Source organism: Marmota flaviventris, chromosome 10 (genome assembly GCF_047511675.1).
Source record: "Marmota flaviventris isolate mMarFla1 chromosome 10, mMarFla1.hap1, whole genome shotgun sequence".
Classification (NCBI taxonomy): Eukaryota; Metazoa; Chordata; class Mammalia; order Rodentia; family Sciuridae; genus Marmota; species Marmota flaviventris.
The window spans coordinates 52,843,071-52,858,586 of record NC_092507.1 but is presented as its reverse complement, the minus strand read 5'-3'; the positions used below and the strand labels follow the sequence as shown (position 1 = coordinate 52,858,586).

Sequence of the window (15,516 nt, the reverse complement as noted above, 5' to 3'; positions counted from 1 at the left end):
TAAGTTAAAGACTTTCTGTGAATAACTTCTTGAATGTTAATTCTATTTCCCTATTATAATTGCTCCCAATTAGGATTATTTTTACATATTAGTAAGAATGTCCTTAAGACATTTAACCACAACCAGGTATATTTTTCAGCAACTCAAATTATGCAGAGTATTCTAAGGGCAAAAAGAAATTATTTTCAGGTGATTTGCATAACACTTCCCATCTAACAGGGTGGTGATCAAGAACTGACTCAAAGTGGCCTTAGGAATTTAAGGAGACTGAGTGATCTCTAGAAGACAGGAAGAGATGAGTATGTGGTGCCCCATATATTTATACAAGAGTGTGGGAAAAGGCTTAAGCAGATATTTCAAAGGGAAAGATTGGGTGAGTCTTCAAACAAACAAAACCAAAACAAAATACCAACTGTGAGACTTTAAAAAACATTCCCTTCTCTACCCTGGGCTTTCTAGCTCACATTCATCTAATCACGAGCTGGACTAAGATTGTGTTCCATCCTATCATTCTGTAATTCTAAGGCAATGAAAGAGGCGAGAGCAATATTCAGACATTAACCCATTATTCTGTTTCATATCTTTTTTTTTTTAAATTTTTATTGTTGGTTGTTCAAAACATTACATAGTTCTTGATATATCATATTTCACACTTTGATTCAAGTGGGTTATGAACTCCCATTTTTACCCCGTATACAGATTGCAGAATCACATCAGTTACACATCCATTGATTTACATATTGCCATACTAGTGTCTGTTGTATTCTGCTGCCTTTCCTATCCTCTACTATCCCCCCTCCCCTCCCCTCCCCTCCCCTCCCCTCTCTCTACCCCCTCTACTGTAATTCATTTCTCCCCCTTGTATTTTTTTTCCCTTTCCCCTCACTTCCTCTTGTATGTAATTTTGTATAACCCTGAGGGTCTCCTTCCATTTCCATGCAATTTCCCTTCTCTCTCCCTTTCCCTCCCACCTCTCATCCCTGTTTAATGTTAATCTTCTTCTCATGCTCTTCGTCCCTACTCTGTTCTTAGTTATTCTCCTTATATCAAAGAAGACATTTGGCATTTGTTTTTTAGGGATTGGCTAGCTTCACTTAGCATAATCTGCTCTAATGCCATCCATTTCCCTGCAAATTCTATGATTTTGTCATTTTTTAATGCAGAGTAATATTCCATTGTGTATAAATGCCACATTTTTTTAATCCATTCGTCTATTGAAGGGCATCTAGGTTGGTTCCACAGTCTTGCTATTGTGAATTGTGCTGCTATCTGTTTCATACCTTGTAAAAGGTTGGTAAATGAGGGTGCTAAGGAATCAACTTACCACAAGGCTAGTGTTGAACTTATAAAACCTCTGGACTGTTCGGTCACTAAAGCTGTTGCACAGGTTTTTCTTTACAAAGTTGGGGTGGTTCAGGATATCATTTGCTACCAGGGGCTCCTAATAAGACCAAACAGAACAGAAGACAATGCCATGGAATGAGGTGTAGGCTGCTGGAGAACTGAGCTTATCAGCTTTGCAACAAATACCTTGTGGGTAATGTGCTGCTGTTCCACAGGTGCATGTCCTTTGGGGTCAATGAGAGTTGGATGTGCCACCAGATAACCCCTGTCCTCCATTATGAAGCATCTGTACCAAAACAAGTGATGTTCATTCACGTGAGCTGCTCTTCTGTGCTTTCAGAGAGCATTTACCTTGCTAGCCCTGAAACAAATTGCATTTATTTCAAGTTCTCAACAAATACTCATTGAAAAAAAAAATGTAGGCAGGCTGGCTGGTATGTAGATAGACACTTTATTTTTAAGGTGGTAGACTGCCTGGGATGCAGGATAAGGTCAGAGTTAAACCATCCTCTGTGGTCACCTACATATTTCATACAGAATGTACCCACTCAATCCAAGCATGATGAACTGAGAAGACCTTTTGCAAGGATATATGTGACTTGAGTATTTATAGGCATGAGCTTCAAGGAAACCATATAATTTATTTTTTCAATGATAACCATATATAAAATAAAACATTCTTGGGAAATATAAACTCTATTTTATAAAAACATTACATAAGCAAAGCTAGAACTGCTTTAATCAAGGCTACATTATGCTTTATTTTATTCTACATTGGTTATATCACTTTGCCAGGAATCCTGCACTTCCCCATTAAGAGCCAATGTGAAATTCAGCCCTGACATGAAGTACGGACCATGAGATTGAACTAAGAAAGCTATTTTTAAAGCAGCCTGCATTAAATCAAGGGAATGCCCTTGCTTTGATCAGACATGTTCTTTTGAAATTCAGGAGGCAAAGACTTTTAGTTCCATGAGCATCTTTCTGGGGAAATGTAAAAGGAGCAGTCTAAGCAGCTGAAATTTCACAAGGACTTTGGTTTAATGACTAAGTTAACATCAAAAGTACTACCCAAGAGTACCCTCCGGTCTTTCTAGTACCAAAGATATGGGAAACCTCTAATTACTGACTTCTAGGGAAACAAGAGCTTTTGGTATCTGTGCCAGTTACTCATCTTGTTATGTGTAGCATCCATTTGTCTAAATCATCTTAGAGAAAGGAAAGATGAGAAAAAGGAGAAAAATCTTTTCAATATAAGGTTCTTAATAGAACACCCAAACAATGATCTTGACTTCTTATCTTGACCATATCTATGTAGTTGCCATTTATCTGGAGATATCTGACAGCTATTTCTTTTTATTTTAGCAGTAGATGGGAAACAGTGTCCCTAAGGGGCTTACCTTATTTTGTTGCCACCATCTTGGTTACAAACTGGTAATAAGTCCATCAGAACTTTGTAGAAGTATCTAAGTGTAAAGTCAATGCCCATCACAGCCACAGTGTGCCCGGAAGACAGCTGTGTACTTCAAGTGAAAAAGATTAATGAGGACAAGAGGCATGGCTTATTTAAGCATAAAAGATTTGTTCAGGGGCTGGGGTTGTAGTTTAGCGGTAGAGCACTTGCCAAGCATGCGTGAGGCACTGGTTTGATTCCCAGCAATGCATATAAATAAATAAAATAAAGGTCCGTTGACCACTAAAAAAATATTTTTTAAAAAGAGATTTGTTCAGTAATAGGGACATTGTACAGTATCAGAAATACATTGCTACTGTTCTTCCCCACTTTCCATGCCTGTAAAAACTAAGTGACTGATTTACTATAACTTGATATTTCATGACAGAAAAATGTTAAGACTTAAGATATGACTTTCTGAATAAGACCAGTCCCAAACACAGGCAGTGGCGGAATGTGGCTAGCCCTGACGCCACATGTGTTCAGAGAGTGGCTAGACTATTTGGCAAAAATATAGGTACATAGGTATCCCACTGGGAGGTTGGATGCTTGGCTATTATGCCATTCCCTTACTTATTTCCTTCATTTTGTAGATAAGGAAATGAAGATCCCAAAGGCTGACTGACTGCTGTAAGGTCACACAGAACTTGGTAGGAACAATGTCTACTCTAGTTTTCTTTCCACAATACTAAGGTTGAATCTACTCAAAGCACAGTTTATATTTAAGAACTAGACTCTCTTGGTTCATCCACCAGTGCTTTCTCCATTCTACAAAGTTACTTTCAGAAGGAGGAGAGCTGTGGAAGAGAAAGTTGAGCAACATGACATGGCGCTAACTTTTTAAGTACACAGGAAGTCAAATCCTGGTCCTGATGGTTTCTGTTTAGGTGACTCCTGGGATGCTACTGAGACTTTCTACACTTCGGTTCTCTCATCTGAAAATGGAGGCATAACTGGACCTGCTTCATAAACCTGTTATTGAGATTCCACAAGAGAGCACATTTGTAGTGCTTAGCGAGCTGCCTGACAGAGAAACACCCCATAAGGAGGAGTTACTCAGAAGAAAACAAAATTGTGAGTTTAAGCCCTCATACCTGGGTTGAGAATGAACTTATCTCTCTTTCAGAGAAAATAGACTTTAAGAAATTGCTAGATAATATCAGAAGTGTGGACTTCTCATCTGGTTTTTTAATTGGAGGGGCCTAGGTTCCTTGACCCTCTTGCACTCTTCTGTTTAGAATTTGCAGGGTTTACCCAGAACGGGACTTTTAAGAATCTATCATTTATTATCATCACTGGTCTGATTTATTTTTTTCTTTTCTTTTTAAAAATTTTCAGTTGTAGATGGATACAAAAACTTTATTTATTTATTAATTAATTATTTATTTATATGTGGTGCTGAAAACAGAATCATTTCCTCACATGTTCTAGGCAAGCATAATACCACTGAGCTATAACCCCGCCCCTGTGTGATTTCTTTATACAGAAAATACCAAACAGAAACCTTAGTTATTTCTCATAGCAATCTTATGAAACATTACCAGTTTAGGAACACTGAAGCTTGGGGAGATGTGGGATTGTGAATGTGGGATGTTTTGGGATAAATTGATCTTATTTTTACACTTTCTCTGTATGATTACTATCTGCTCCAGTATGATCAATATGAAGTAACAGCATGCATCTTGCCTATCTATGCCATTCTATGTCTGGATTCATATCTTTACCTGCATTTCAGATTAAATATACTGTTACCATAGCAACTCATAAGGAATTTCATAGAAAAAAATCCAACCAAACCTACATTTCTAAGCACATCAGACTAGGCTGTTCACAATGCTTGTATGAGCTTTAAACTGCCCAAAACACACGTGACCAGTCCCTAAATCAATGACTGTACTTCATCTCTAGCAGCATTATCATTCTCCAAGAATGCAAAGCTACATTCTTAGTCCCCTGAGCATGCTTATGGAAGAACTGCAACAGAGCTACTGGGAGTAACTGACAAGTGAGTGCTGAATTAGAAAACCCCTCACCTAACTCTCAGCCACACCACTTCTGAAAACCAAGGGTGAATAGGAGTACTTCACAACAAGCTGATTATTAGCTAAAGCTCTTCCTTTTGACCTGTTAAAATGTGGCAAATTTAAAGGACGAATGGTATTATAATAAAAATAGCTGCCATTTGGGAGGACTTGTCATTGTCAAGTACAGTGCTAAGCATTTTACTTGCATTACCTACAGTTCTCATTGCATCAGTTCAATATGGGCATTATTATATCTGTTTTACATGAGGCTCAAAGAGGTTATGGAACATAATAATAATGAAAGTGAGATTTATTGAGTCCTTATCATGAACCAATACTATTCTAAGAGCTTTATATGTTACATGTTATTTAATTCTTAAAATAATGACTTGAAATAGTTCCTGATATTCCTCTTTCCTAGGTGAGGAAACAAAGGCAAAAAAGTTTGAATTTGGTTCTCAAATTGACACAGGAGGCCCAAATCACTGCATGACTTTTTGTACCTTTGCAAAGCCCATCTATCAATAGATCTGCAAAGCCAGGGTTACTTTGAGCACCAGAAGCTGACTTGCAATCTAAACTACACTGAATAAAAAACACACAGCTTTAAATAGTAAAATCACACTCAGCTAAGGAAAATATTCAAATGGTGAGAAATATGGACTGCATATTTTTGCTGGGCAAAAGCAGATACTTATTCATTTAGGGACTTGGTGGACAGAATCCAGGATTAAATGGCCATTTCTCTCATTGAACTTAATATAGGTTAAGCATACATTATAAAGGTAACTAGAAGGGGTATTTGAACCCAGGCTTTTCTAATTTGAAAGTTCATCAGATTTCCATCATGCTTCGTTTGGACAGACATCATACATGTTTGTACATCAACCAAATCAAAATTCTTCCATTCATCCAGCTCTCCCCTACAAAACATGCATATAATATACATAGATACAAGCATCCAAACTGTCTCTCCCTCGCCCTTCCCAACCAAAAGAACACTACACAGAAGGAAAAGCCAATGGCTCCTGGTATAGAGGTGCCAACTGGGGAAGCCAATGGGACACCTGAAGACTGAGCAAAAACCTGGGTTTTTTTTTTTTTTTTTTTTTTTAAGAGAGAGACAGAGAATGAGAGTATTTTAATATTTATTTTTTAGTTTTCGGCAGACACAACATCTTTGTTTGTATGTGGTGCTGAGGATCGAACCCGGGCCGCACGCACGGCAGGCAAGCGCGCTACCACTTGAGCCACATCCCCAGCCCCCAAGAAAACCTGGGTTTTAATTCTCCTCACTGTAACAGCACCTTAAAGAGCCCAGCTCTGGCCTATTTTTTTTTTTTCTAATCAAAGACCAAGGTGTATGATGTCTTCTTAAAGAAACAGAATTTGCTCACTTCTCCCCCATCAATTGGAATATATGGGAAGGATGAAAGGTTTCACTAGTCTGATACTTACAGGTGTATGCCCCAAATATACCTAGTCTGTCAGCAGAAACACTTAGGGATCTGTTGTTCTAAATAAACAAGTGCTTACTCGTTTATAATGTGAAATATTATGTTATGGGAGCAGCTGACAGAGTCAAATAGATACTGTGCCCTACAAAAGAACCAACATTTGGCTAGCTGCAAGGCTCTGCTTCCCACTGAGACCCAGGCCATGATATGGAAATTCCACACCACACTGCTTTCCAGTTCCTACTCCCAGTGAACCTGCATTAGAGGAATTCTACTGAATATCTATATAGATAACGAGCGCCAGTGAAAAGCATAAATTAAGCAAAAAAAACAAAAAACAAAAAACAAAAAAACAAAACAAAAAAACTGTCTCCTATAAATTTTAAGGCATCATTACAGGTACCAGTCAAAATATGGTCTTTCTTGGTTGCTGTGGGGAAGCAGTTATTTGTATAATGAACGGATTAAAACAATGTGTGTGACTTGCCTCTCCACCCAATGTTTTACTGACATTTGTAGCTTAAATATTGAAGCCACAAATTGCAGGATCTATAAAGCAATCTAAATATATCTATAGTGATATTGACATCATGTAGCATTCTGGGAAAATCAATTTTCAAAGAGCCATTTTATTTTTCAAGAGACAGTTTCAAGGACAAGTGGAAAAACAAAACAAAACAAAAACTCATATTACTCTAAAGAGTTAGATCCAAATACAAGAGGTAATACATTTTATGTCCTAGCTTCTTTTTTCATTAAAAAAATGTTCCTTTGCTTGGAGAACACTCTGGCAGTGAAAGCTGTAATGCTCCTGCTGACATTTAACCAGTGTAAAAGTGGCATTTCTACAAACTGCTCTATTGACTCTAACGTCCTTTTCTTTTTCATAGACATCACCGTGGCTGCCAAGAACAGGGCTGAGAGCTTTTCATCAACTTAACTGAGGTGTTAACCTCGTGAGGGGGGAACTAGCCCCATTTTACAGATGTCAGGGGGAAGCTTGGGCAATCCAAGGTGACACAGCTGGAGAAGATATTCAAATTCCATCTTGCCTCACTTCAAAGGTCATGCTTTTGCCACTATTTGAATTGTCTCCTATTCTATTTGAATTTTAAAAATATCCTTGATGGATTTAAAGAAACGACTAAAAAATTAATTAAAATATTACCTGGATGAATGAATTGTGTGACTGATTGTCACAACATAGCCAGCTCCTCCAACATCTAGGTAAGGGCCAGTCAAAGAAATCAATCCTGGATTAGCTACAGCATGGAGATACCTAATGGAGTCCAAAGAAAGTCATGTTATTTTAGGTATGAACAACTACTTGGTCGATTTCACAGAAAAGTGAACCTGCAAGTCTAAAAAAGTTTACTATCATTTTGTGCTTATGTTACCTTAAAATTCAAAAGGATTCTTAGTTTTTATGTCTGATTGTTGCATTAAGTTTCAGAGAATCTGAAATTCTGAAAATCTGTCTCCTATAAATTTTAAGGCATCATTACAGGTACCAGTCAAAATATGGTCTTTCTTGGTTGCTATGGGGAAGCACAATATATAGTTGAACTGAAGGCAGTATATAGCTGTGTTCATTTTCCACAGGTCATACATGAGCTGTAACTGGATGCCATAAAGGTGTGTGGTAAAAATGCAGCATACCCATTAAGGACCACACGCTGCGCACAAGGTAGGAATTAAACAAATATGAGGTGTTGAAATGGCCAAGCACAGAGCATGTCAGCCTCAGGACTTCACTGAGGAGATAGAAACATTATAGGCAGAGAGAAGACATGAAGTTGTGATGCTACGTTAAGAAAACCATTCAAAGACAGTTTCCCCCCCCCCCCCAAGTGTCTTCTTTAATGTGATTGCCTGAAGTTGCTTTATTGTGTGTACTTATCATGTCTCTCCAGGATTGGGGGGGGGGCGGTGCTGACAATGGAGGCCCCTCGAACTCACCACTGTCTCCTAGTGGGATCAAATGCTTTGTCCATGAGGGAACCAGGATAAATTCTGAGGACGCCATTGGGCGTTGCTATGTAACGGCGGACAATGTAAGTGTTCAGGCTACTCATTTCCATTTGTGTCATCCATTCATCTGTGACGTGGCTGGTAGCCATTACTTCATTTCTGACAGAGAACTGGGAAAACAAAGGAAGGCATAGCAGGGCTCCTTTAAAACTCACATGAAAAGAGCGTGGGCCGCTGGCAGGGCTTCCCAAGGCTCTCTCGCAGAGAAGCCAAACCCAATTACTTCTTAAAAATCTTTCCACAGCAGACGGATGCAGCCAAATTTGGCAAAAACAAAAGCTTACAGAAATCTAGTCAAGGGATGTGTGACTACTCGGTGTTCACCCCAGCTAGGCATTCTGAGTTTTAGAGGAAAAATCTTGGGATGTAGCATTAAAGACTCATACACCAACAGCCTCCTCTGCTCCAAATCTTTGCCATTCCGAGTGTCATATTTATCTTGATAGACAGCAGGGGCACTTTACTTCTTTCCCCTGGGAAAGTGGGGGTGGGAAAGTCTCACTGGTCTCTTAATCACACACCCCCTACCCCGACCCTGGAAACCCCTAGTGCATCTGAGACCTGAAACAGATTCTTCATGTGGCCCACAGGGCTTCTTAATCCATCAAAAGGGTCATCACTGACCAGCCTCCCCTGGGCCACCCACTCCGCCTTTCTGGCTCTCCAGCCGAGAGAGAGGCCCAGATGCAAAGCTAGGCTTCACACTTCAAAGGGTCACTGCCAGCACTCCCTCTTGGGCCCGTAGAGGGGTGCGCCAGGAACGGGGCCCCACGCCAACACTCACTTTGAGTCCCGGGTTAGCAATGAGGCGGGTGTTGTCACTGAGATAGGCTGTGTAATGCTCCACCATGCGCTTTGTCTCTGGCTGGCTGAGGTGTTCGTAGGGGGAGGAGAAGCTGCCAGCAGACAGCATGACAGTTGGACTCTCTGAAAGAGAAGCAAACAAAGCAGGCCTGTGAACACAGGACTTCATCTCAGGCCCGAACAAAAGCATCGCTCAGGCTCTGCCAATCCGTCTGCTACGGTGGCTTAACGTCTTCCATAAGGCAACAAAGAGCTTGACTCTGAGAGCAGCAAAGAAGGGAAAAGCCACATTCTCTCCCTTCAGGGAGCTTATGGTCCTAAGAGTGAACAGAACAGGTACGTGCACAAATAAGTTCAAGAGCTGCAGGTGAAAAGTCTTAAATGCACCTCAGATCTACGCATAACATTTTGTATTTATTATTATCATACTGTGTATGACATGGAGCCAGGCTACCCTGGATCTGGGCTCCACCATTTCCTGGCTGTGTGTGATGCCACAATGCTGGAAAGGTTGTGATCCAGGTAACATTTTCCTCATGTGTGAAGGAGGGATCAATAGGAGCATCAATTCTATACTTAGAGTGAGAACTAAATGAGTTAATAGCTGTAAAGCAAAGGAGACAATAATGTAAACCACATAGAACAGTGTTTGGCACTGGGCAAGTGCTTGGTAAGTGCTTGCCATTATTCACAGCAGCATTATTATTTAGGAAGAAGGAAAGATGACAGTAGAAAAATGCAGGAATCAAATTAAGAAGTTATTCTCACAGATGGTACAGCCAAATTTGATATAAACAAGAGCTGTAGAAATAGAACAGTCAATGTACACACATTTAAGTATTGATGTTTATAGGAAAGGCACAGTTTCTTATTTAAGACAAAAATCTTTGCAATGAGTTACAGTATGAAACAAAAATGTGGAACCCTTGGGATTTTCTATGGTTCAGTCTTACCATCTCTCTTTTCCTGACCTGGGGAGAGAACCAAGGGCCTTTTGCATGTTGGGCAAGTGCTCTACCACTGAGCTACATCCCCAGCTCTTACCATATTTGACCTATCTCATTTATATTTGTGGGTCATTTTCTAAACCGTTTGTTAGTAGTCACACATGGTGTCTGGTTCCTCATAGCCTGGTAATCTTTGATTGTGCTGGGCATTATTTTAAAAAACTAATTCAGGGCTGAGGGTATAGCTTAGTCAGAGAGTGTTTGCCTAGCATGTGCAAGGTCCTGGGTTTAACAGCCAGCACTGAGTAAACAAACAAAAAAGACAAAGCAATAACAAACAGCACTAATTTGGAGGAAGAGCTTGAAGTTTTAGAAGACGAGAGTGTCTTCCTCCAGAGGAGATGGTTGTTTGATTCTGCCACGGGCCATGCTACCAGATGAGGCAGGGAGGGTTCTGATAAAGAACCAGGATACTGGCCCAGCATGACACTGTGACTTTGGTGTTTCATTAGCCCCTATCTTATTTTCAAAAAGTAATGCTTAAAGTTTCCCAATCCACTCAGACAATGGAATCCCACAAGGCAAGGCCTGACTCTCAGCCCCTCTCATGCTACAGATGCAGCTTTTCTGGATCTCTGTGGGGGCAAAGAAGACTGGGTTCCATTTAGTAAAGGCTACACCTTTTGGGGACCCTGGATTTGATTTCTATCCCTCTTCCTAGCCCTACCTAAAGGGCTGGGGCTGTAGCTCAGTGGCAGAGCACTTGCCTAGCATGTGTGAGGCACTGGGTTCAATCCTTAGCACCATATACAAATAAAGGTATTCTATCCATCTACAACTACAAAATAAAGTAAAATAAAATAAAATAAAATAAAAACAGAAGCTACATAAAGGAGAATTTCATTTCACAGCTCTTTCTTCTAGGTTGGGAAATATGTGTACCACTAAAGTGGCTTTAAGAGCTGCTCTTTCCTCTGGGTTTGTATCTTCTCCTAGGTTTTGGCTTAGTAATTCCTCACTATCGTGCTATTTTAGTGTTTTTCAAGAAGATTTTAATCTTGGATTATGTCTTAATCCAGGATTGTTAGTTGTCCTCAATAGGGTGGGTCCAAGTTACCATTCTCAGACAATGTGGCTTCTCATTTGTTTCTCATTTAATTCTCATGATGTCTTCCTAGGGCATCTTGGGAGGTTATTATATTAACCATAAATAATCAAAGAGAAAAAAAATAGAAGATTGTGAAGACTAGGCTGTTCAGCAGCATGCTTTAGATTTAGGTGCAGACACTCTTGTGGTCTGTCCATGCAAGGATGGCCAGAAAGACAGAGAGGATGGCTCCTAAGCTCAAAAAATTTTGGATCTGGTCAGAGACTCAGGAATAAGAACAATAGAGGAAAACCACAGTGAAAGAAAAAACACAATATAAGATGTATCAAGGCATACACATGCTTCAAAGTCAGGAGAGCTGCAGAAGGGGCCCGAGTGAAGAGAAGAGACACCCCGGGAAGGGGCCCTTTTATGTAGCAACAGAGACTGGCTCTTTAGAAAAGGCTGATACAGTAAGTCGGATGGAACATAAAGGAAGAGAAAGAGTCAAGATATAGGACTCAAAGCTTTATGTCAAAGAGGTAGATATATACTTATATAAATACTTACATTCAGCCTTAACTACCTCTGATGATGTGCTCTCAAAAAATTCTTCGTCTTTTTGTGCATCAAAAAAGATTATATTTCTATCACTCCCCTTAAGGCAGCTCTGACATATTTGATACTTTGCCTCAAAATCTTTAATTCATCAATGCAATAAGATAGAAGTCACTTTGCCATAATTTCCCACATTTTCCACTCCCCTTTTATTGTATTTTAATTATCTTGGGTCATTTTTATTGCTAACTGATCCTAAGGTCTACCTGTGTGACCTGGGATCAGTCAATTAATCCTATGAACAGTGTTTAAGTTGATGAACTCTACATTCCTGGGAAATAGCACAAGGAAAGGCAGTGGTATTTAGTTGAAAAGCAGTACAATCCACAAATGTAATTTAAAAAATTTCCAGGTACCATATTAAAAAGGCAAAAAGTCATTCCATACATATTTTATTTAAATTGATTTAAATAAAATATGTATGGAATTCAGTTTTTCAAAACTATTACCATTTTAACATGTAATCTATATAAAAAAATCAAGTGTGCATTTCACACTTCTCATATACCTTGATTTGGACTAGCCCCATTCTATGTGCTTAATAGCTACATGTGGCTAATGCCACCAGATTGGAAAGGGTAGCTATGAGGGATTATCCAAAGGAAATTTTAAAGATCTAGGCACAAACATCTTTCTTAGCAAGAAAACTGCTGCACTGTACTATCGCAAATTTCAGATCATTTTTACCAGCAATAGAACTTAGCTAACTGACTCAGAACTTAGAAGAGTCATGTCCACATTACCTTTTCAGTCAAGCATTTCTTAAAACTATGAACTATCATTATACCCTTTTCATGTATATACAACCATAGCCCCCAAACCCAAATGAAGACAAACAAACCAACCCAGCCTTCTTTCACCAACATCCAGCTCTCTCTAATTGATGGACTGTGTCATGGAAGAGATCACTTGGTCCAGTCTGCTCTTCTGATCTCATGTTCAGAAGGAATTTTCTAAAATGGGATTTAAAGGAGGAATCTAAACTTGAGTGCTCTGATTTGGAATCTAGAGTGGGGATGACTCTCCTCAATCCTCTTCCAACCTATGTCCTCTCTAACTCAGTTTGCCAGTTACGATTCTTAGTTCTTAAGTCTTTTGAATCCTAAGTATTTTCCACAGGGAAAAAGAGCATACCTGTTTACTGTACTATGAGTGTCCCATGGTATATTGTCACAAAGGCTTTGGATATGTCTGACATACTGCAGAATGGCAGGCCAGAGGTACATGAGTCAATCTCAGCATGGCCAACAGAAATATAAAAAAGTGCTCGACATCATCAGGGAAATGCAGGTTCAAACCACAATGATGTATCACCTCACTCCAGTAAGAATGGCTATCATCAAGAAGACAAAGGATAACAAGTGCTAGCGAGGACATGAAGAAAGGGGAACTCTTGCCCACTGTTGGAGGTAATGTCAATTAGTCCAACCGTTATGAAAACACCTTGGAGGTCTCCCACAAAATTAAAAGGAGAAGTACCATATAAGAACTATCATGTAAGCCTGGGTATGTATCTAAATGGAGTGAAATCAGTCTGTTAAAGAGACATTTGAATTCTCATGTTAATTATAGCACTATCCACAAGAGCCAAGATAGGTAACAGCTTAAGTGTCCATCAAGAGAATGTGGTACATATATACCATGGAATACTGTGTAGCTGTACAAAGAATAAAATCCTGTCGTGTGTGACAATAAAGACAGAACTAGAAATCATCATATTAAGTGAAATGAGCCAGGCACAGAAAGACAAGTATGACATGATCTCACACACGTGGAATCTCAAAAAGTTGATTCCACAGAAGTTGAGAATAGAGGATGGGGACAGTATAGGAGGTAGGGAGGGAGAAGGGGAGAAGATTGATTGAGTGGATACTAAGTTACAATTACATAGGAAGATTATGGTGTACTATAATATAGTAGGATGATGATGAATACTTAACAATAATGTACTATACTTTTTGAAGAGCTAGAAGAAGTATTTTGAAAGCTTAAGCCAAAAAGAAATGATAGATATTTGAGGAGTTAAATATGTTAATGATTTATATATATATATATATAAAATTATATATTATATAAATATAAATATATGTAAGAAACATTGCATGGTACCCCCTCAATATGCACAATTTTTATGTTTTTATACATCAGTTAAAAAATCAGTTTGAAAAAACACCAAGAAAGGTGTTTTTTAAAATAAAAGATATATTTATAAAAGACGTCTTAATATATTCACATTAAATTTAAAGGCACATATAGATTAGAGAAATAAATGGGTAAAGAAGGATAAATACTAATCAAAAGAAAGTAGAGTTGCTATATAATTTCAGACAGAGCATACTTCAAAATAAGGAAAAATATCAGGGAAAACCAGGATTACACAATGGCAAAAAGGTAAAACATCTCAGTTTTTCTACTTTTGTGTTTATGGGAAGATCATTTATCTGTGCTAATCCTAAATGTGTTCCTCTATCCCAGGCCAACTCTGGTGATGAATGCAAGGCTTTGTTATATTAAATGTAAATTTTCTTTGGCCTCCTCCAAATTCTTCTGCAGATAGGGATCATGGAAGACACCATCAGCATGCTCCATTGATTCCTCTGGATCCCTCTTACTGCTTCCCCCACCCCTTCCCCATACTTCCCCACACCTGTACTGGGCAGTAGCTGTGACTCACATAATGAACTGACTGCCTTTGAGACTAATGAAACTTCTTTGCTAAACACAAGAGAAAGCTGAAGGTAAATGTGAAGGTGGGTCTGCCTGTCTAGTCTGGGCAAGCCCTGTGGTGCCATGTACACTCCAGAGCCACCTAGGGCGTCAGGGGGAGGTTGGGATTTCACCTGATATCTAATTTGTCTTTCCTCTGTTCTGTTCCCTCACTGGTTTCTGCTGAGATCTTGTCCTGTATAAATCACTCACACAAAAATCCTGTCTCAGTATCTGCTGGGCGATCTGACCCCAGGCAAGACTTTCAGTCTTCTTCACACTGTCTGTCATCCCCAGACCACCTGGCGCTGCAGGCATTCACTATTTGGGTAGAGCAAGGGGGAGCAGTGAGAGTCAAACCGATAGTTACGGTGAGCTGCTCTGAGCAAGATGAGGCAGGAGGCAGAGAAGCCAGGGCGTTACCTAGAGTTGCCAGCTGCTTGAAGTGAAGGCAAGCACTAGGCTGGCCCAGCAGATCGAGCCGGTGGTACAGCAGCTTGCTGCTGGGGACGGTGTTGAGGTTCTTCAGTTGTTTGACAGGTATTTCTGGCTGAATCACCACGATACACAGAATAAAGGAAGTGTCTTGTACCTGTAAAAATTAGCAAAAAAATTTCTAAAATAGAAAATGAAGATTCTACAGGGACAGGAACATTGCATACATTATCTTCTGCTCTCGGCTGTCTATCTTCAGTTGGAAGGTGTTCATTAAATACTTGATGAATGAATGAAGCTATCAAGATAGGATATCTTCAGGTAACAGAAGGTATTTCTATTTTCCTTTCCTGTTGAGGGATCTTAATGTATGTGGCAGGATATCATGGAGCTAATGGAAGGATAACAAAGAAGTCCTTTGGAAACCGTGACACCTGCTAACCATGTTTTGCTTATATAGGTTAATGGATACAAGATTACAGCAGAGCATCACAATACAACATTCATTTTTATTTTGGTGGAAATGTGCTAAAAAACATAACCAGTTTTGCAGTAAGTATTCTGAGAACTGCTAATTGTGATTGCAAGAAAAAGGACCAAGGAGCAGCCA

At 39.4% G+C, this 15,516-nt stretch overlaps 1 protein-coding gene across 1 annotated transcript in view; it reads right to left on the bottom strand.

Annotated features, from left to right (window-relative positions):
- The window catches only part of Cachd1 (cache domain containing 1), a 203,922-nt gene that overhangs the window by 17,390 nt on the left and 171,016 nt on the right, over positions 1–15,516 (bottom strand). The window contains exons 13-19 of the mRNA XM_027949549.2: positions 14,895–15,063; positions 9,094–9,236; positions 8,238–8,419; positions 7,447–7,557; positions 2,745–2,867; positions 1,531–1,630; positions 1,325–1,441 (exon numbers count right to left, since the gene is read on the bottom strand). Of these exons, the coding sequence (XP_027805350.2) occupies positions 1,325–1,441; positions 1,531–1,630; positions 2,745–2,867; positions 7,447–7,557; positions 8,238–8,419; positions 9,094–9,236; positions 14,895–15,063 (945 nt within the window). The remainder of the gene's footprint in view (positions 1–1,324; positions 1,442–1,530; positions 1,631–2,744; positions 2,868–7,446; positions 7,558–8,237; positions 8,420–9,093; positions 9,237–14,894; positions 15,064–15,516) is intronic.